Source organism: Ostrea edulis, chromosome 2 (assembly GCF_947568905.1).
Source record: "Ostrea edulis chromosome 2, xbOstEdul1.1, whole genome shotgun sequence".
Classification (NCBI taxonomy): Eukaryota; Metazoa; Mollusca; class Bivalvia; order Ostreida; family Ostreidae; genus Ostrea; species Ostrea edulis.
Window position 1 is genome coordinate 79,903,867 of NC_079165.1, and position 21,134 is coordinate 79,925,000.

A 21,134-nucleotide genomic window follows, 5' to 3' on the forward strand; every position below is an offset into this window, starting at 1 on the left:
AGAATCCTGCATATGAAGGAGTTAAGAAAAAAAATTATTTTACAATGTCAGAAACGTCACACAAAATTAAACATTGCCACCATTATCTATAGAGAGCTACAATAAGTATATAAAGATATAAATAGATAGTTTGAATATCACATTGATGTTACCTATATCCTCAGAATACCATCCATTATCATAACACATAAATCTTTGGTTACTGAATTCATTTTTACATAATGATACTCACATAATTTTAGATTATTCAATATTTCCTACTTTCGTTTTTTTTTAACTATATATTTCCATTCCAAATTTATTTACGTATCATAATGAATCATCATCAACAAATACAAAGAATAAAAACTGCTATCCATATACAAGATAGTATATTATATAAATAATCTTACGATTTTACTTGAAAAGATAAATTTACCATAAGTTTCATGGAGATTTTACAGATTTTCCAAAACTAATACAGATTTTAAAGTGTTTATTTTCAAGCGTAAATTTCTTATCCCTTTAAATATGGGTAATACACCCTCGGTATATGGAGTGCTGTTGTCATATAAAAAAAAAAGAACCCACATGAAACGATATGCTCTCAATCAACATTCCAAGATGAAACTTACTACCCAAACAATGTCACAAAATAAAACAAGCTCATCAAGGAAGAGAACACGTGCTTCATGCCTATGACGTCACCTGCACTTCATGTTTTGAATCACTTTACATTTGTTTCATAACTCTTTCTTTGCTGAACATGTAGTGTCAAAACTTCAAATTATTCTCGTTTATCTCTTGATCGTAATTCAAGGATATTTAACATATGTTAAGAAGAAAACAGAAAATATCATATCTCTTCATTCATGAATATATACCAATATCAGTCATATAAAAACATGACATCTTCACCCTCAGGTTGAATGTTACCTAACATCAATTCCTACATTCATTTTCAAACATACTAATGTACTAAAAGAACAATAGTCAATGTGGACAAAAATCCCAATAGCTGAAGAAACAGGCAAGGATTATAACATAAGCCTGTACAAAATATCATTTTACAAGATTATTGTATTAATATAGATGTACCTATAAAGCTCATTAAGGTTTACATATTTAAAATAATTCAAACACACCCTATGCCATAAATTTTCTTGCTGTATATATCAAAATGCATTGGGTATTTTGTTGGGCAAGTGCCCTGGGCCCATCCCAAATTCTATTATTGAAATGTAATCAAAACTGAGGTCCTGACCCATAAACAATATAATTGTATTCCTGCTGCGCATATCAAGATCAATTGAGTATCATGATGGGCAAGTGTCCCGGGGTCATCCCAACCTTCTTTATTTCTTGACTTCAAATAACTTTAGGTTAGAGCATCGCGCTCAAAATCACACGGCCTCTCATCTCTGTCGGCGCGGGTTCGAATCCTGCTCGCGCCGGTAAGTGAGAAAGTTTTCCAGTTTACTTTCGGAATGTCGGTGGTCTCTTCCCAGGTGCATTGTATCTGGGTTCTCTCTTCCACCAACAAAAACTGGGCGCCACCATATAACTGAAAAATTGTTGAGTGTGGAAAACATCAAATCAAAATCAAATAACTTTAAAATAGCTAAGATTGCAACCGTTCAAGGAAATATATTCGTTTTGCACATGAAACAATGAGTTGAGCCCTAGGTTTAATTCATCATGAGTAATGGTCGTGTAAACTGTTGTAAAGTCAAATTTTTGATGTTGATTTGAGAAAAGTTTTGCGATTTCAAAATTACTTACAAATTTATTAAAATGTTTAGAATCCACATTTGATTTACACCACATCTGGCGTATGTTGTGGCACAGTACGTTTGGAGTTTCTCCTTCACACCTGTTAAGATTTCCGTTAATAGCCAAGATATGGACTTCGTAGAACATTTACTGCATCAAACAATGGATCTTTCTAAGGGTTTTTGTGAAGTTTAGGAATCCAGCCAAGGTACGGGATATCAAACGTGTCTAAAACTGAAGCATGATTTTGAAGAATTCCATCTTTTGAAAGGGCAGTTGGAGTATAAGTACGATTGCCAAATGTGGAATTAATGTCAAGTTCGTTTAAAATACAGTTGTAATAATGAGCTATACAAAGAAAGACAATGTTGTTACAAGCCTCCCTTGCTGGAACCAAAACATTTTCCTAATGTAACCTATGTATTTTTTCATCTCTTCTGGTTTACTAATCGTACATACTTTTGTTTTGGTGTGTCTAATGCGGGATTAAAAAAAATATTCCTATACTTTTAATCCATTCTGACAAGGTATCAAGTTCTTTTTCATATTTAGCCCATCGTCTGGCATAATCTTTGACATAATTCATAATAGAGATTTTAAAAGTTCTATCGCCAATTGAATGATCGAGGTTCTTTGAATTTAGAACCTTTCAAAATAAGTGATTTCAGATCCTCATTTTCAACTACAGTGTATATCAACATCACCAGTAATGACATGTCCTGTTGGAGTTTAGTTGAAAGAAGACAAAGAAGAACATGTGAGTGGATTAAGTATAAGATGGTCTTCATCTAAGCACTGCAAAGTTTGTTTATAATTAAAAAGTTTGGATGCAATAGTAGAAGTATATTTGTAGGATATACAAGGTGTAGACTTGAAATATGTTGGAATAAAACACTGAACTTTTTTTATGACGATGAATGTTGGTTTTGTTAACGGCATCTATTCCTTTGTTTGTAAATTTGAGTTTTTAAAAGGAACTGGTGGCAAGATTCGAAAGGAATATCATCCATAACACGCTGTGGTTTAAAGAGCCTGTGATGGACAACATATTCATAGAGTTTATTCTATATTCTGGTGTTGAAAAATCGCAAGTATGGACTAGCTTTGGCTTCTTCAAATAACGTACTCAAAACTCTCAATGTAATAGAGTAAAGATTTGTGCGAATATGATGTGGACCTAAATGTCTGTTGTTGTAAGGTAAAAGGGAATTAAGTGTGACATCGTGTATACTTTTGTTACCATCGGAGTCCCTCAGGGTTCTATATTGGGTCCTCTGTTTCTTATTCTGTTTGTAAATAACTACCCAACATGTCTCAAGCACTCTACAGTCAATATATATGCAGATGATACCACGCAAGATGTTTCTGATAAATCTTTAGATGCGATAGAAAAAAAAGTTAAAGGATGATCTTATAAATTCTATGGAATGGATGCATAAGATCAAATTGACAATAAATTTAAAGAAAACACAATGTATTTTAATAGGAACGTCACAGAAATTATCGAAATGTAGAAACCTTTGTATTAATGTTGGTGAAATTTCTATAGAAAATGTCAAATGTGCCAAACTTTTAGGTGCAAGGTGAAGATAACGAACATTGATCAATCTCATAACTCCTATAGTGTGAATATGGGTGTTAACATGATGAATGTCTTACGTGGTCTTATCACACAGATGTCTTATATAAAACACTTAGTCAGAAACTAGGTGTTTTAAGGAGATTGAGTATTTTTTATGTCAAAGGAGGCACTACTCAAAATTTACAATACTGTTTTTTTTCCTCATTTTAATTATTGTTGTACAGTATGGCAGGATACAAAGAACAAGACAAATATTGATAGGCTTTTTAAATTACAGAGGGCAGCAAAGATCACTTTGCACATCAAATTACCTCATTCGGTGTCAACTTCTTGTATTCCATCAAATTTGAGATGGATGCCTTGGATTGACCATTTTGTTTATCGAAAAATTATTCTTGTGTTTGAAGTTTTACATCGTATGACTCCAGAGTATTTGCATGTTTTTAGATTTGTGAATGAGGTAAACACAAGAAATACATGACAGTGCTCTAATAATTTTATTCATGTTACAAGAGCCAAAACAGAATATTTTAGAGGATCTTTTATCCTTTCAGCAGCAATTTTATAGAACGCATTACCAGATTTTATAAATGCACAACTACCACATCTTTTAAATTAGCCTATCTCAAACATTATTTTGATCCTCAATGATACTCGTGCGTTTATTGTCTCTATTCAGTTAGTTCTTATCTGTATGTATATAAATTGTGATATTTCCATGCTTTGTGATATATGTTCTTGATATGTATATATGTTATAGACAGGACCACAATGTAAACTAGTTTATATAACTAATTATGCAATCCTGTAAAAATAAAGAATATTATTATTATAAGGGTATTCTACTTGGTATTTTATATGAACGATGACCATGACTGCGTTTACATCTTTGTGTATTTGGAACAAGACCCACCACGTTCACGTTTTTTTCTTCCTACAGTGTATACATCTACATCATCATTGCATCCCGATTCAGTGATCTTCTCGTTGTATCCCGTGGAGATCTGGGTTAGAATAGGTCCTCGGTACCCCTTGCTTGTTGTAAGAGGCGACTAAATGGGGTGGTCAATCTACGAAAAGTATTTAAAGTTGGATTGTTTGTATGGTGGTAAATTCTTTTCTAGAATCCTGCCCCTCACGTACAAGACATTTATATATTATTTAACGTAAAACTTATACGGTACCAATTTTGATGCACCAGATGTGCATTTCGACAAATAATGTCTCTTCAGTGATGCTCAAGCCGAAATAACAATAAATTTCTAAGAACTAAAAGGAAAAACAGAGTGCCAAAGACTGGAGTCAAATTCGTCTAAGGATCAGAGCTATGCATGAGGGAGATAATCCTTAATTTTGAAATGAATTTCTAAATTTTATCACAGCAATTAAATATACATCCGTATTTTCAAACTAGTAAAGAAATACTTAGCTTCTGGGCTGTAGAGACCCTCGAGGACTAACAGTCCACCAGCAGAGGCCTCGACCCAGGGGTTGTAATGTAAAACTTATACGGTACCAATTTTGATGCACCAGATGCGCATTTCGACAAATAATGTCTCTTCAGTGATGCTCAAGCCGAAATTTTAGAAATCCGAAATAACAATAAACTTGTAAGAACTAAAAGGAAAAACAGAGTGCCACAGACTGGAGTTAAAATTCGTCTGAGGATCATAGCTATGCATGAGGGAGATAATCCTCAATTTTGAAATGAATTTCTAAATTTTATCACAGCAATTAAATATACATTCGTATTTTCAAGCTAGTAACGAAGTATTTAGATACTGGGCTGTAGAGATCCTTGGGGACTAACAGTCCACCAGCAGACTTAGGAAAACTGCTCAATTTTCTTGACATATCTACCTGGGTCAAGGCCTCTGCTGGTGGACTGTTAGTCCCCAAGGGTCTCTACAGCCCAGTAGCTATAGATATGTCAAAAAATTGGAGCAGTTTCCCTGGGTGGCAATTTTGTAACCAGGTTACAATAGGGACAATATTTTTATCCAATGTAGCACATCAAACATGTCTTATAGTGCTAAAAAGCTAGTAAATATCGACCACCCTTATTTTAAGGTTGCGAGAGTTACAGACCTTTCTCTCAACACCCAATTATCATTAAATGCAAGGTTACAGGGGTTACGAACCTTTCTCTCAACACCCAATTATCATTGAATGCAGGGTTACAGACCATTGTTTCAACACCCACTATCTTTAAAGGCAGGGTTTACGAGGGTTACAGACCATTGTTTCAACACCCACTCATCTTTAAATGCAGGGTTACAGGGGTCACGAGGGTTACAGACCTTTCTCTCAACGCCCACTTATCTTTAAATGCAGGGTTACAGACCTTTCTCTCAACACCCACTTATCTTCAAATGCAGGGTTACAGACCATTGTTTCAACACCCACTTATCTTTAAATGCAGGGTTACGAGAGTTACAGACCATTGTTTTAACACGAGAGAAAGGTCTGTAACCCTCGTAACCCTGTATTTAACCTTGTTACACTGTTTTCTAGTGTAACCTGGTTACAAAATAGCTACCCAGGGAAACTGCTCCGATATCTTGCCATATATGTACCCAGGGGTTGTAATGTAAAACTTATACGGTACCAATTTCGATGCACCAGATGCGCATTTCGACAAATAATGTCTCTTCAGTGATGCTCAAGCCAAAATTCTGGAAATCCGAAATAGCAATAAACGTGTCTCTAGAAAATCTTTCATTCATATAGAGACGTCACCATTGCCGGTGAAGTGCTGCATACTCGGTGCTTATGGCCTTTGAGCATGGAGGGATCTTTATCGTACCACACCTGCTGTGACACGGGGCGGTTTTTGCGATCACATCCGAAGGACCGCCCCATTTAGTCGCTTCTTACAGGCAAGGGGCACTAAGGACCTATTCTAACCCGGATTCTCACGAAATTGGACAAGATGGAGTGGTCAGGAGAATTAAAATGTTTTTAGAGAAGTTGGTTACCTATATTTTTATTTGAAATCTGTTTCCCCAATATTCATTTATTAAGTAAACCCTTAGTTTCCCCGACATAAATTAAGCCACAGAGGTTACACTCAATAGGCCATATTCTCAAAGGTTTTGGTACAGAACCTACGTCCGGTGAGATTGCTAGTTAATGAATTTCTAGTGATAAATATATCACAAATTTAACAATTTTTTAAAGAACATTTTGAGATCATGAGATCGAGCACATGAGATCTCAAAGGAATTATCAAAAATATCTCTTAATGGAACTTTGTGTACATGAATTTTCATTTCTGAACCAGATCTGACTATTTTAAAAATAAATATACATATGACGACTTGATACTTTGATGTTGTGTCAGAAGTAAAAGATGTACATAGTTCATCTTTCTTGATTTCCGATACCATAGTTTTGTGAACCATCAAACTTAAGAGCTTGGGAAATCTGTACAGTAATCAAATTCATGTATTTCTATGTTATCATACAATATCACAAAATTCAAAAACAACTTGATACGGTTTTATTATCTAAAATATCCAACTAGCATGTAGTAAAAATGTTTCTCTCTAACAAAATAAAATGTCTTCCAACAATTTAAAACAAGACATTGTGCAAATATCTTTTAAAAACTTCTAATCATCACAAGTGTAAATTATTAAAAAAAAATCTAAAATCATAGCAAAAGTGTCAATAAATTGTCATAACTATACCAAAAATGAGGAAAGTGAGCTGTGGACGGATTGATGAAAAATAAATATCTTTGAATATATGTAGTACCTTTTCCTGAAACAAATTAATACATATGTGTAAACCACAACAAACAAAAAACGAACAGGTCATGTTGAATCCTACGATTCTTCATATTGCTCTCTGGCAGCCTCCAGATACCCTCTTCTACAACAGAATTCAGGAATAAATCATCATAAAGGAATTTATCACTGTACGTAAATCGATAGCTTCATTTAATTTTACTTCCTCGAATTCAAGAAAATTCATGTTATCTGAATATAAATATTTTGTATTTCTCAACACTCCATTACAAATTCTCTTCACAAAGATATATCATAAAAAATATGTAACCAAAACAAGTCCAGGGGCCACAACAAACACCTTTGAACCACTTTGCATATTCATCTTACAGAGAGAAAGGAACACAAACAGTGGTTCAACGATAACCCACGATCTTCCATTAACAACTGCATACACTACATGTCATAAAACAATGCATATTGAAAAATGTAATTATATTGTTGTGAAATGAAAGAGAGTACGAGGTCTTTACTGTGTGCCCACTCTACCAAAGGGTAACAACTTTGGCAAAATTTGTATTACCTATAAGTGCTTGAATATTATTCCATTGTCTTGTTGCCAAGAAAAATCTGCAATAATTCCTATGTAAATTTTGACTGTGTTTCACCTTGGTCTGTCGTAAACTGAATCCGGTCAGATACATGGTTACTGAAATGGTCTTGTTGTTCTATATGTTTAAAAAAAATTCATGAATAATCTTATTCAAGACTTTGATCCTCAGTACTCCACAGAATATATTCCTGTATAAAATCTGAACACCCCTTCTGCTTCATTATGAACTAGGGGATCATGATGTGAAGAAACTAAATTATTCATAACATGAGAACTTCCATCAACACTCAATATGAAAGCTAACTTTTATAATCCATTGATTCTTTACAACATTTTCCTAATTATTTCCCTTTAAGAGATGACAAGGCCCTTCAATTAAAAAATAATTGAATCCCATTCTGCCAAGTATATTTTGTAAAATATTGGCTTTAAATTGTCCTTCTGATTATCGAAAAGATGTGGATGAAAGGCAAAGATAATGAACAGTGATCAATTACATAACTCTCATAAGCAATACAAAATAGATAGTTGGGCAAACACGATATGAAAAACAGAGATGACAGAATAATCAAATGTATTATATTAACAGAGTCATATGAATAAACAGAATATCATAATAAACGTTATGATAATAAATGGGTCTTTCACAGTAAGAAAAATATTGTGATAAAGATAGAATCAGAATATTATCATAAATGTATTACAATAGATGATGTCATGTCTGCTATTTTGAAATAACTATCACAATGCAATAATATCACAGATAATGTATAAATTGAAAAATCATCAAAATTTAAACTTTACTATTAACAATAGCACATGAGATCACAAGATATGTGACTTTGTAAAGGATTGTGGATATCAGCAGTATAAAATACAATGTGAATTTGTATAGGATTGTGGATATCAGCAGTATAAGATACAATGTGACTTTGTATAGGATTATGGATATCAGCAGTATAAAATACAATGTGAATTTGTATAGGATTATGGATGTCAGCAGTATAAGATACAATGTGACTTTGTATAGGATTATGGATATCAGCAGTATAAAATACAATGTGAATTTGTATAGGATTATGGATGTCAGCAGTATAAGATACAATGTGAATTTGTATAGGATTATGGATATCAGCAGTATAAGATACAATGTGACTTTGTATAGGATTATGGATATCAGCAGTATAAAATACAATGTGAATTTGTATAGGATTATGGATGTCAGCAGTATAAGATACAATGTGACTTTGTATAGGATTATGGATATCAGCAGTATAAAATACAATGTGAATTTGTATAGGATTATGGATGTCAGCAGTATAAGATACAATGTGACTTTGTATAGGATTGTGGATATCAGCAGTATAAGATACAATGTGAATTTGTAAAGAATCATGGATATCAGCAGTATAAGATACAATGTGAATTTGTAAAGAATCATGGATATTAGCAGTATAAAATACAATGTGAATTTGTATAGGATTATGGATATCAGCAGTATAAAATACAATGTGAATTTGTATAGGATTATGGATATCAGCAGTATAAGATACAATGTGACTTTGTATAGGATTGTGGATATCAGCAGTATAAGATACAATGTGAATTTGTATAGGATTATGGATATCAGCAGTATAAAATACAATGTGAATTTGTAAAGAATCATGGATATCAGCAGTATAAAATACAATGTGAATTTGTATAGGATTATGGATGTCAGCAGTATAAAATACAATGTGAATTTGTAAAGAATCATGGATATCAGCAGTATAAGATACAATGTGACTTTGTATAGGATTGTGGATATCAGCAGTATAAGATACAATGTGAATTTGTATAGGATTATGGATATCAGCAGTATAAAATACAATGTGAATTTGTAAAGAATCATGGATATCAGCAGTATAAAATACAATGTGAATTTGTATAGGATTATGGATATCAGCAGTATAAAATACAATGTGAATTTGTAAAGAATCATGGATATCAGCAGTATAAAATACAATGTGAATTTGTAAAGGATTGTGGATATCAGCAGTATGAAATATAATAAAACCAAGTTCTTCCCAATATGCATTACAGTCAGCAAATGCAGAAAGTGTCAATGTTGTAAAACAAAGTACATGTGTAACTTCACTGTAGGAAAGTCACTGTGTTCCTATAGTACATTAACACAACTAGTACATTGTATTTCATAAAATTAGTACTGCTATGTATTCTAGTCTTTAATGAAATACAGAGGAAACAATTATTCCTGAATATTTGATACTCAGCTAATACTAATGGACGAAAGCAATTTAATCATTGCACAACTATCAAAGTCAATGCTTGATCAACAAATGATAAAAAAAAAAAAAAAAAACTTTGACACTATCACAGTTACGAATTCTTTGAGATTTGTATGCAATGAAAAGGCAAAAATTCAATCACATTGCTACTGATCATGAGAATATCACAAAACTAATAAACTGTCCATCAGAATATACATCTCTGTTGTCTAGAAAACATTAGTGAAATTACAAAGAAAATTACTGGTACATGTATTTTCAAGTCTTTCCCATGTTCATTGTTTCTGTTCACATTAAGGATCGGTTAAAGAACAAGGTACGGTTGTATATATAAAAAGGCCCAAAAAATTTCTCTCCATAAAATGTGTCTGGAATTAACCTTAATCAGCGTTTTAAGAAAGTAAAATAAATGCCAGGTATACTATGTCAACAAAATCAGAATGATAGTCCTAAATGGATAGCATTATGACATCATGAATAAGACATTTCCCGCCTTTTTCTCAAAATAAGCCTGAAAACTTTCAAATGTCATACAAATCATTGCTCAGGAAAAGATGTGCGCATTTGTCGAGCAAAATGAAAATGATATATATTGTGTATTATTTTGAGATGAAAAACATGCTTCAATATGAATTTGCTCGACGCATGCGCTGTGTGTTTTCTAAAAGGAAAACCACCTGAATTTGTGGATATTTTCATTGAAAATGGCATTTTTGCAATTTTATGCCAACTTCAAGCTCTCGTCATATGACACAAATCATTTTGCTGATCAAACTGAGTGAATTTTGGGTTTGCTAAACTATTCCTTAATTGAATGCCAGAATTTGAGCTCCATGTGAAATCATCAATATTTTGGGCCAGATGACTGTAGAAACTGTACCTACTTCTTTCAATTCTTTACATACAAACCTTCAACAATTTACATAGTCATTCATAGAAAACAAAAATAGACAATCTCTACCATACTGAAAGTTTTTGGTGTTTATGTTAAAACTTTAAAAAATTCTAAATCTAAATTATCTAGCACCACTATCACTAGAATAATATCACTGGTAACCATGTTACGGTTGGTAGATTAGGTTGTCATGACAATGACCCTTGAATTCAATCTCTGACTAGTCCTTGTCCTGGCCTGTAGGATCTGGCCCTTTGGGTTTCTGACTGTTAAAGTAGGTCCTCCTGAAAAAGTGTAAGCACTGCACACAGGTGTGGGTACATCATTAGGATTAGGGAATGAAGTCATGGATGCCAAATCAGAAAAATTAACATGTGTTTTAGGTTTAAATCTAAAGGGTGCATGACTTCATACACAGAATCTAGTTCTTCCAATCTAAACAAACACACTGTACCAGTTGTGGTGTCGATGCAGAGTGGAAGCATAAGGTTTAAATTTCCATTAAGGTCATAAGCAACATTTCTCAATAATATATGATGTTTTGTGACGTTTCAGGTACAATTTACTTTCATCCTATCATGTAACTTGGGGTATATAATATTACCAGGTTTCCTTTAAAGACATCATATTTTGATAGTTCCTGGCTTTGGCAAGTAAAAATGTTAAGTCAACTCTTATGTATTGCAATAGATTATATATGTGAACATTACTAAGATATTGTAGCAAAGAATTATAAGAGAATTTTTTAGTTCAATCAAAGATCAAACTGGGGCCCTTGCATTACTAGTTAGGTGATCTAACCAGTGAGCTAAACAGGCTGATATACAAAGTATGTAAAAACAATATAAAAGTTGAACCTATCTCAGATATCATACAAGAACTCTTCATATCAAGGAGCAACCTCACGACATCAGGGGTCCTGATTCCACCGCCACAAGTGTTCGGCGGTATCAAGGAGCAACCTCACGACGTCAGGGGTCCTCATTCCACGGCCACGAGTGTACGACGGTATCAAGGAGCAACCTCACGACGTCAGGGGTCCTCATTCCACGGCCACGAGTGTACGACGGTATCAAGGAGCAACCTCACGATGTCAGGGGTCCTGATTCCAAGGCCACGAGTGTACTCAGGACTCCTGACATTTTTAGGGTGATCACGGAGATGAAAAATAATGTTAGAAAATGTCAGAAATGTCGCTAATGACCTTAACATCACACATAATTAAACATTGCCACCATTATCTATAGAGAACTACAATAAGTATATAAAGATGTAAATAAATAGTTTGGATATCACATTGATGTTACCTATATTCTCAGAATACCATCCATTTTCATAACTCTTAAATCATTGATTTCTGAATTTGTTTTCACATAATGGTAGCAACTACTTTGATATAAAAAGAGAACAAGTGATGGATGTCATGGTTACTATTCCTGTTAGAAGGGTGAACAATTCATCACGGTTTCCACTCCCTTACTTACAAAATAATATTCTCGTCAGCCAGCTCTTGGATTTTTTGCTGTGCTTCTTTACGCTGAAATTTTTTATCCAAAAAGCAGTTACTAGAATTGTAAATCTATCTTCTAAAATAAGTAGATGGTATTCTGAGAGGACATAATTTGGTTGAACTATGTATAACAAAGGGAAAAGAAGCTAGGTTTTCATTTTGGTAAAAAGATTAACACTGCCCAGAAATTAAGCCCTTTAGGTATAACAAATCTTACACATGATAATTTGCAAGTTTCAATTTTTGTAGACTTTTCTATTATTGTAAACCATTTTGCAAGTCAATATTTTTTTCAAAATGCAGATTCATAGATTTATAGACATTGCTTTTGAAATGTGAATGTTCCAATCAAATTATGTCATCCCCCTCAACCAATTCAGACAATCACAGACTCACAGGAATTTCTAATGGTACATTTATAAAATATTCCCCCCCTTTGAAGTTTCTGTATGACTGTGATTGCCTCATCCCCTGAACCTCCACCGTGTGGCAGTTTCTTCTGATGTGAAACACTCACAACATGGTGTTGGCCTCCTGAAGCTCGTGGATTTTACTCTCAGTCCTCTCCATCCATGCCTTGTACTTTTCTCCCCACTCTTTATTCAGCTGTCAAAGCGTCCAATGATGTTAGTATACATCTACAGTAGCCTGTGGTGGTCTAGCAACTTGGCAAGTCATGATTTTCTAATACTTAACAACTAATTATTACATTATAAACTATTATTTCCATAATACTGAATTCAACATCTCTGATTCATAAATTCAATCAATATTGATTTCTGAATAATTTTTGGTTCACTGTAGAAATTCTGTAATAGTTAAGTGTCAAGTAATTAAATTTAAATGATTTAGTATTTCCTACTTTCTAAAAAAAAAAAAAGTTATTCCCCTTCCATATTTCTTCAAAGTCATTGAAAGAATAAAGAAATGAATCATCGTTAAGATCGAAATACAAAGAACAATAACTGCTACCCATATATACAAGATATCTTATTATATGAATAATTTTATGATTTTACTTGAAAAGATAAATTTAGTAAAAGTTTGATCAAAATTTTACAAATTTTACAAAGCTAATACAGATTTTGAATGTTTTATTTTCAAACCTAAAATTTATTCTCCCTTTATATCAGAATGAAAATCAATTAACATTTGGAGTGCTGTTGCCATAGAACCCCACATGAAACGAACATTGCTCTCAACCTTCCAAGATGAACCTTCGTAAACACTGACCCACAAAACACTAAGCTAATCACGGGACAAGAGAACAACGATCCTTCATGCCTATGGCGTCACCTGCACTTCATTTTTATTATCACTTAACATTTGTTTTTTTTAAGTTCGAAGTTTTTTGTAAAAAGACATCTACAGTCACAATATACCAATATACTTTAATTCTAATACCAACATCATATAAACATGACATCTTCACCCTCAGTTTGAATTTTACCTGACATGAATTCCTACTTTCATTTTCAAACTTAAAGCTGACATGAATTAATAAATATAGTATAATTCTATATGTCCGCCATATTTCTCTGCTAATCCGCCATATTAGTTGGATATTCTATTGTTAAATGTATTGGGGTTCGCATGGTATATAAGGGGACGAGTTTTGCTACGCTTCACTTCACATCAGTGTCTTCGATTTACCTGTGCGGGTAGCTTCGACAGGTAACACGTACATCTCCGATACTAATTTATAGGACATCAAGAAGAAATGAAATCACGTTTTGGAACACCACGCAGTGCTCAAAATTACAATAAACATATCATAGTAAATCATTATAAAAGCTTTGGATAAATGAATATAGAATGCCTTTTCTTTACGTGAATGTACGTACTTTCGCAATAAATATGTCAAAACTATACAAAACGCGGAGAAATATTTCATCTATTATCTATTTATAAAATGGAATAAGCAAAGGGTATAAAATTTATACCATTCACACTTACTTCAAGCAAATTGCAAATATGTAAATACTACTGTACTTATGCACATGACATGTATGTTCGCCATGAAAACGCATCGAATGCAGACGACTATTTACCTGGGTCTACTCGTAATATCTGTAAAGGATCGCAGATGTACGTGTACACTTGTCGAAAATACTCTAAGTAGTAGCAAAACTCCCTTTATTTGCATAATCCATGAAACAAAACGATAAGCTCCATTTGTATTCCAACAGTAAATACCATTGTACAGACTGCGACACACTTAGCCCGTGCCGATCAGCTATCTTCAATCAAGGGAAGTATCAGAGTATAATATTTACCCTGTACATGAATCCTTATACCGTATGATTTACTGGTCAGAGTATTGCAGATTCATAAGTCAGGAAATCATTTAGGTACATAAATTGTTCATGTATATATAATTTGCATATACAACACTGTAGGAGTGTATGGGGTGGAGAGAGAGAGAAAGAGAGAGAGAGAGATGGTGTGAGTGAAAATAAATGAACTTGAGAGGAGACAGGTGATTCAAACGATGATCTTGTGATGATCTTATTATAATCGTGCTCTTATTAAGACAAGTGATATCGTTAATTCAATAAAAGAGAACAGTAACTCAATATTGCTCTCATTAATTGATAATACAGATTTCTTTGATTTAAAGCACGCAATAATTGAAAATTAAACATATCTTTAAATAATGTTATTTTCAATTACTTCATTTTATGCTAATTTGGCATTCAATAGATCTTTTATATCTATGCCATTTCTGCGTTGAACTCGATGCAAATTGTACTAATGCAAAATGTAATAATTGAGTGTCTGTCCCCAACCTTTAATAACAATATCCATTTTTTGTTATTTTATAACACAAATAAAAGATATATTGGGTGACAACACCCCCCCCCCCTCCCTCCACTTGACCCCAGCTTGAAAGTTCTGATATAATAGTAGAAGACCCACAACACCACCAATTAAGAAAATAAAGATATTATGAGGCACTCATAGTAGAGGACTCTAACCACCCCATTCCACCTCCAACGATTGAAGAAAATGAAGTGTAGGGGGAAATTATTGAGGCAGTCAAATTAAAAGACTCGTTAACCCTTCACCCCCACATTAGGACTTTGAATATCGGACAAAACATCTTGGTTTGTTTGGGTTTTTTGTTTTATTTTATTGCTGTTTTCGTTCATCTTCTTAAATTATTATTTTGAATGGCAAGAAATTTTGAAGAATCCATTTTTCCATTTTTTTTCTTCCTGTTGTACCCCCGCCCCCCATGAAAAATGACGATACATATATATTATTACTACAGTAACTTGATCCGAAGAGTCGGATCACGTCGAGTTGACAGGCGCGGATCATCAGATCACACGAGACGCGAAGCGTCGAGTTTGATCTGATGATCCGCGCCTGTCAACGAGACATGATCCAACTCTTCGGATCAAGTTACTGTAGTAATGATACATTTATTATATACCCCCTTCTGCATTTTAAATCCACATTTATAAGATGATAAATGTAATCCAAATTATCAAAAAAGACATACCATGAAATTATGTTTTGTGTACGTAGTTTTGTTTTGTGACGAGGTCAATATTTTCCACAAATAACGTTGCGTTGATGCATTGTGACGTCATTGTGACGGCATCAGTTTCAGAGGATACTGATACGGAATCAGAAAACCATAGTGTGGTGATCCGGAAAACCGGATCACATGCTGTGAAATCCACAGTATCAACGAACGATACATTGATGGGTATATAATAAATGTCTGGTTATTACATGTACATTTTGCTTTGCAACACATGCATGCATACTAATTGTATGGTGTAGAATGGCACCCTTTACCAAGTTTTCCTTCATTTACACAGTGTAAGGAATGGTAAACCAAAATCACAAAACAAAATGCATAAAGACCAAGATATTTTTATGCGTAGGAACTTCATTCACGAATACATAAATACATGTATTCAGAAAAATTGCATGCATGCATTGCAGGACTATATCATATGTGTGTTTTAACGTTTCTGTAACATGCCATAATGATTACTTTCAGGCTTTAGTGTAATTTATTCATAAATATTTTCATTTCGTAGATCTGGCGCAATGGATATATACTAAAAATAGACATACCTCTGTACGTCGAAATTTCAAATTCAAATGTATTTAATTAGATGTTAGTATTCATAAATCAGTAAAATTCGTGAAGTTTTATTTGATATGATACAGTGTCAATATACTGTAATGCATTAGTAGGATATGAAAAAGGCAAAAGTATAAACATTTTCCTTTTCATTATTAGTATCAATATCTATATGATCACGAAAAAACATATAATTTATATCCAGATTCATATACCAATTTAGGTATCAACAGAAACAAAGCTGCATAGTTTGGGGGAGGGGGTTTTAATGAGTCTGGTGAAATTAAAACAAGAGGCCCAAGGGCCTAGAATCGCTCTTCTGATAAATTGTACAACCCCACCATTTCTATTCTTAGCCTCTTAGTATTCTAAATCTTTAGTTAAATCCTAAGAATTCAAAAAAAGTAGGTCAATGTGACCTACTTTTTGGTTTACACATTTTGAGAACCCAAGAAATATCAACTGACAAAGTTTGATGATTTTAAGCCAATTAGTATCTGAATATTGAAATATAGCTGTCAAATTCCAATCGTTGGTCATGGTGACCTACTTTCTGGTCAGCGAACTCCGAACATGTAAGACCCATCAACTGACAAAGTTTGATGACTGTAGGTCAAATAGTATCTGAAATATATAAATATAGCCGTCCAATTCCAAAAGTAGGTCAAGGTGACCTACTTTTTGGTCAACACCCTTTGAACATGCAAGACGCATCAACTGACAAAGTTTGATGACTGTAGGTCAAATAGTATCTGAAATATATAAATATAGGTGTCCAATTCCAAAAGTAGGTCAAGTTGACCTACTTTTTGGTCGAAACCCTTCGAACATGCAAGACCCATCAACTGACAAAGTTTGATGACTTTAGGTCAAATAGTATTTGAAATATATAAATATAGCCGTCAAATTCCAAAAGTAGGTCAAGGTGACCTACTTTTTGGTCGACACACTCCATTGACTCAAGACGCATCAACTGACAAAGTTTGATGACTGTAGGTCAAATAGTATCTGAAATATATAAATATAGGTGTCCAATTCCAAAAGTAGGTCAAGTTGACCTACTTTTTGGTCGAAACCTTCGAACATGCAAGACCCATCAACTGACAAAGTTTGATGACTGTAGGTCAAATAGTATTTGAAATATATAAATATAGCCGTCAAATTCCAAAAGTAGGTCAAGGTGACCTACTTTTTGGTCGACACACTCCATTGACTCAAGATGCATCAACTGTCAAAGTTTGATGATTGTAGGTCAATTAGTGACTGAAATATATAAATATAACTGTCAAATGCCAAAAGTAGGTCACAGTGACCTACTTTTTGGTCGATACACTCCGAAGACTCAAGATGCATCAACTGACAAAGTTTGATGATTGTAGGTCAAATAGTGTCTGAAATATAGTAATTTAGCTGTCAAATACCAAAAGTAGGTCACGGTGACCTACTTTTTGGTTGACACAAACCGAAGACTGAAGACGCATCAACTGACAAAGTTTGATGATCCTAGGTTTTACAGTGCCCAAAATATGCATCTAAAATTGAAAATGTGAAATTTGAATATCTGCAAAATTCAAAAAGTAGGTCACTGTGACCTACTTTTTTATAAATGTGTTTCAAGGCCTCAAGATGCATCAACTTACAAGATTTGATGATTCTAAACCTCTCGGTATTTGAAATAACAACTTAAAATATATCTATAAATGATAAGCCACCAAATTCAGAAAGTAGGTCACGGTGACCTATTTTTCAGTTGAGGCATTTCAAGGTCCCATGATCCACCAAGTGACAAGTTTTGATGATCATAGGCTTCAAAGTGTCCAAGATATGCATCAAAATTAATTTTAAAATAAATACCTGCAAAATTCAAAAAGTAGGTCACCGTGACCTACTTTTGAGACAACTTGATACAAGGTCCTAAGATGCATCAACTTTCAAAATTTGATGATCCTAGTCCTTATAATGACTAAAATATCTAAGATTTAAGGAATTTAAAAAAATTTTAAATTTAGGTCAACTTTGAAGTGACCTTGAGACCATGCCCTTTGCCCCAGGGTAATGCCTTGAACAATTTTTAATCTACAACATATCCTCATCCTTATGTGTAAGTTTGGTGATAATCTGCCCTGTGGTTCTTGAGAAGAAGATTTTTTAGCAGCCACTACTTTTGTTTGTATTTTCCTGATTATTTCCCCTTGTTAAAGGGTCACATCCCTTTACTTAGTATGTATGAAAGCCCTTGGGCCAATGATACCCTGTAACAAATTTGAAAAAAATTGGCCAAGGGGTTCTTGAGTTATAGCCCTTTTTCTAAAAAGTTTACGCACACCGCACAAATGGCCATAGCATTAGCTCTTTGAGCCTTTGGCTCAGAAGAGCTAATAAGGAACCCCACATTTGCATTCAAGCTAGATGTACTTCAAAATGAATTCATTTCTGCTCTGATTGAAAGCATGATTCTAAATTCAGGAATGAATCTTGCATACAAAATCATTAATAGGGGAAACACATAAATTCGAGCTCCTTTGGAATTTAATAAAATGCAGATATGCACATATCTTACAACACGAATTGATATATTGTTTCAGAGGAATGGGGTGAGCAGGGAGGCTGGTCTGCTCTCCCCACTGTTTTGACAATTTAGTTTTTTCCGTTATTCTAATATACAAAGTCAGTATTTTCTACATGCACAGTTCAAACTATTTTTTTTTAAAATTTGTAATGAATACAATTATAAGCATCAACTCCTGTGAGTTTCCAATATATTGTCAATCACAAATTTTTAAATAGCTGAAATTTTTTAATGCTTGTAAGCTTACATTTATATCAGTGATCAATTTTCTTTCCTTCTGTGGAATGATATATTGTACATCGAAGTAGGATGGTCTCTCTCTCTCTCCTGTTCAATCAATGAATATGGACATACAGAGACCGTAAATAATTATATGGTTCCCAAAGAGACAATAAAACTATATTTTCGTTTATATATTTCCTTTTGTATGTGTCTTTGTGTAATCAACTGTTTATCATGGGTTGCAAATGTAATACCCGCATTTTCACACAGATGTATATTTCAATCATTATTCCCTTATTTGTATATCCAAGTTTGTATATAATCATCAATAAATTTTGAATTGTGCACGAATATATCCAACCAGATGCTCAATGTATATGATTATATTCCCGATTTTTTTAAACTGCAAAACCTCGACCAGACAAGCATTCAATAAATACAGGAAAATTTTTCGAATCTGACATCTCCCCTGATTGAAGACACACTGTTTGACATGGGTGAAGTGTGTCGCAGTCTGTATAATGGAATGACAACGTGTTGTAAAGTTCTAACGAGATACAAATGGAGTTTATCATTTTGTTTCGTGGATTTATCAGAATAAAGAGAATCTAATATTTTCAGTAAGTGCACATCTCCGATACTTGTTGAGTAGACGTCCGTATTTGATACGTTGGGTTTTTTTTTGGGGCGAATATGCCATGTGCTTTACATATTATGCATATGGCATGCACCTGTACTTTGCAAGAATTGATATAAATAATAGATTTTATGCTCTTTGCTTATTCCATTCTATCAGTAAGTAATTGGCAAATGATTTCTCCGCATTTATTTCATAAACTGCAAATACTTGCATGCACTTGCAAGTATGAGAAAAGCTTCTCTTTTTTTGGTAGCATTTTTTCTAAATTATCTAAACTTTCAGAATGTTGCATTGGTATACAATAAATATTTTGTAATTTTGAGCAAAGTATAATGTTTTAAAATGTGATTTTATTTGTTTCTCATTCCCTATATGTGCACTGGTCGAGTTCACCTAGAAAAATCACTCAGTTGTGACAATCACATTCGGAGTATATACGGGTAGAGTAAATTAGGCTACCTGAGAGAAATATGGCGGATAAGATGAAAAAGGTGTACATATTTATTCATTCATGTCAGCTTTAATCATATCGTGAACAAATATTTCATAGTTAAAGAAGCAAACAGTAAATATAACAAATAGATAAGACATCAACATTAATGTGCCTATAAAGTCCACATGTTAATTAATGTTTACATATTTTTTAAATGTTACTGAGCAATCTAGATTTTAAAATTCTTTATGAAATATGCTGACGTGTAGCATTGCAATACTTCTCATTACCAGCTCATTAGAATTATTGCGCTTTGATGACTCTTGTGCGTCATTGATAAGAAAATGCACAAGTCTCGCGAGCAAGTGCGAGATTACTGGGACATGAAGGAAACGTTTATAGCACCCCCCCCCCCTTTTTTTTTAAAAGTTAAAGTACATGGGTGTATGTTTAAATAAAATAGCCATTGGACAATCTGCATTTTTTAAAAATATTGTAACACTAGTTTATCAAGAATGTTACATTTTTTTAAAACTCCACTACACCTATTTTAAAAATTCCAAACAACAATGCTCTCTGTCCTAAGTCCATCAATATTTTGTAATTTTCAAAATAGCTTAGATGCAGTTTGGAAACGCATTTGTTGTGTTAATTAGTGTTATAAACGTCTAAAAATGAAGTTTGGCAGATATATAACTTATTTTGAAATATTGGAAAATGAGGGGAAGGGGGTTACATGTACGATTATAAAGTCCATACCATATGAACCTGTCCTAATTGTATGATAAAATGAA

At 33.5% G+C, this 21,134-nt stretch overlaps 1 protein-coding gene across 8 annotated transcripts in view; it reads right to left on the bottom strand.

The window, feature by feature from the left end:
- Positions 1-6,821: 6,821 nt before the first annotated feature.
- LOC125678194 (uncharacterized) overlaps positions 6,822-21,134 on the bottom strand; it is a 28,122-nt gene continuing 13,809 nt past the window's right edge. The window contains exons 6-8 of one of the 8 annotated variants that reach the window (XR_007371438.2): positions 19,293-19,372; positions 12,889-12,977; positions 11,096-11,145 (exon numbers count right to left, since the gene is read on the bottom strand). Coding sequence is in view for 5 of the 8 variants with exons in the window: in XM_048916433.2 (XP_048772390.2) it covers positions 11,894-11,996; positions 12,889-12,977 (192 nt within the window). In the remaining 3 variants the exon portion in view is untranslated. Of the gene's footprint in view, positions 11,997-12,888; positions 13,010-15,538; positions 16,782-18,868; positions 19,373-21,134 lie in introns of those variants that run through there. The other 7 variants (XM_048916435.2, XM_048916434.2, XM_048916433.2 and 4 more) reach the window with 7 other exon arrangements.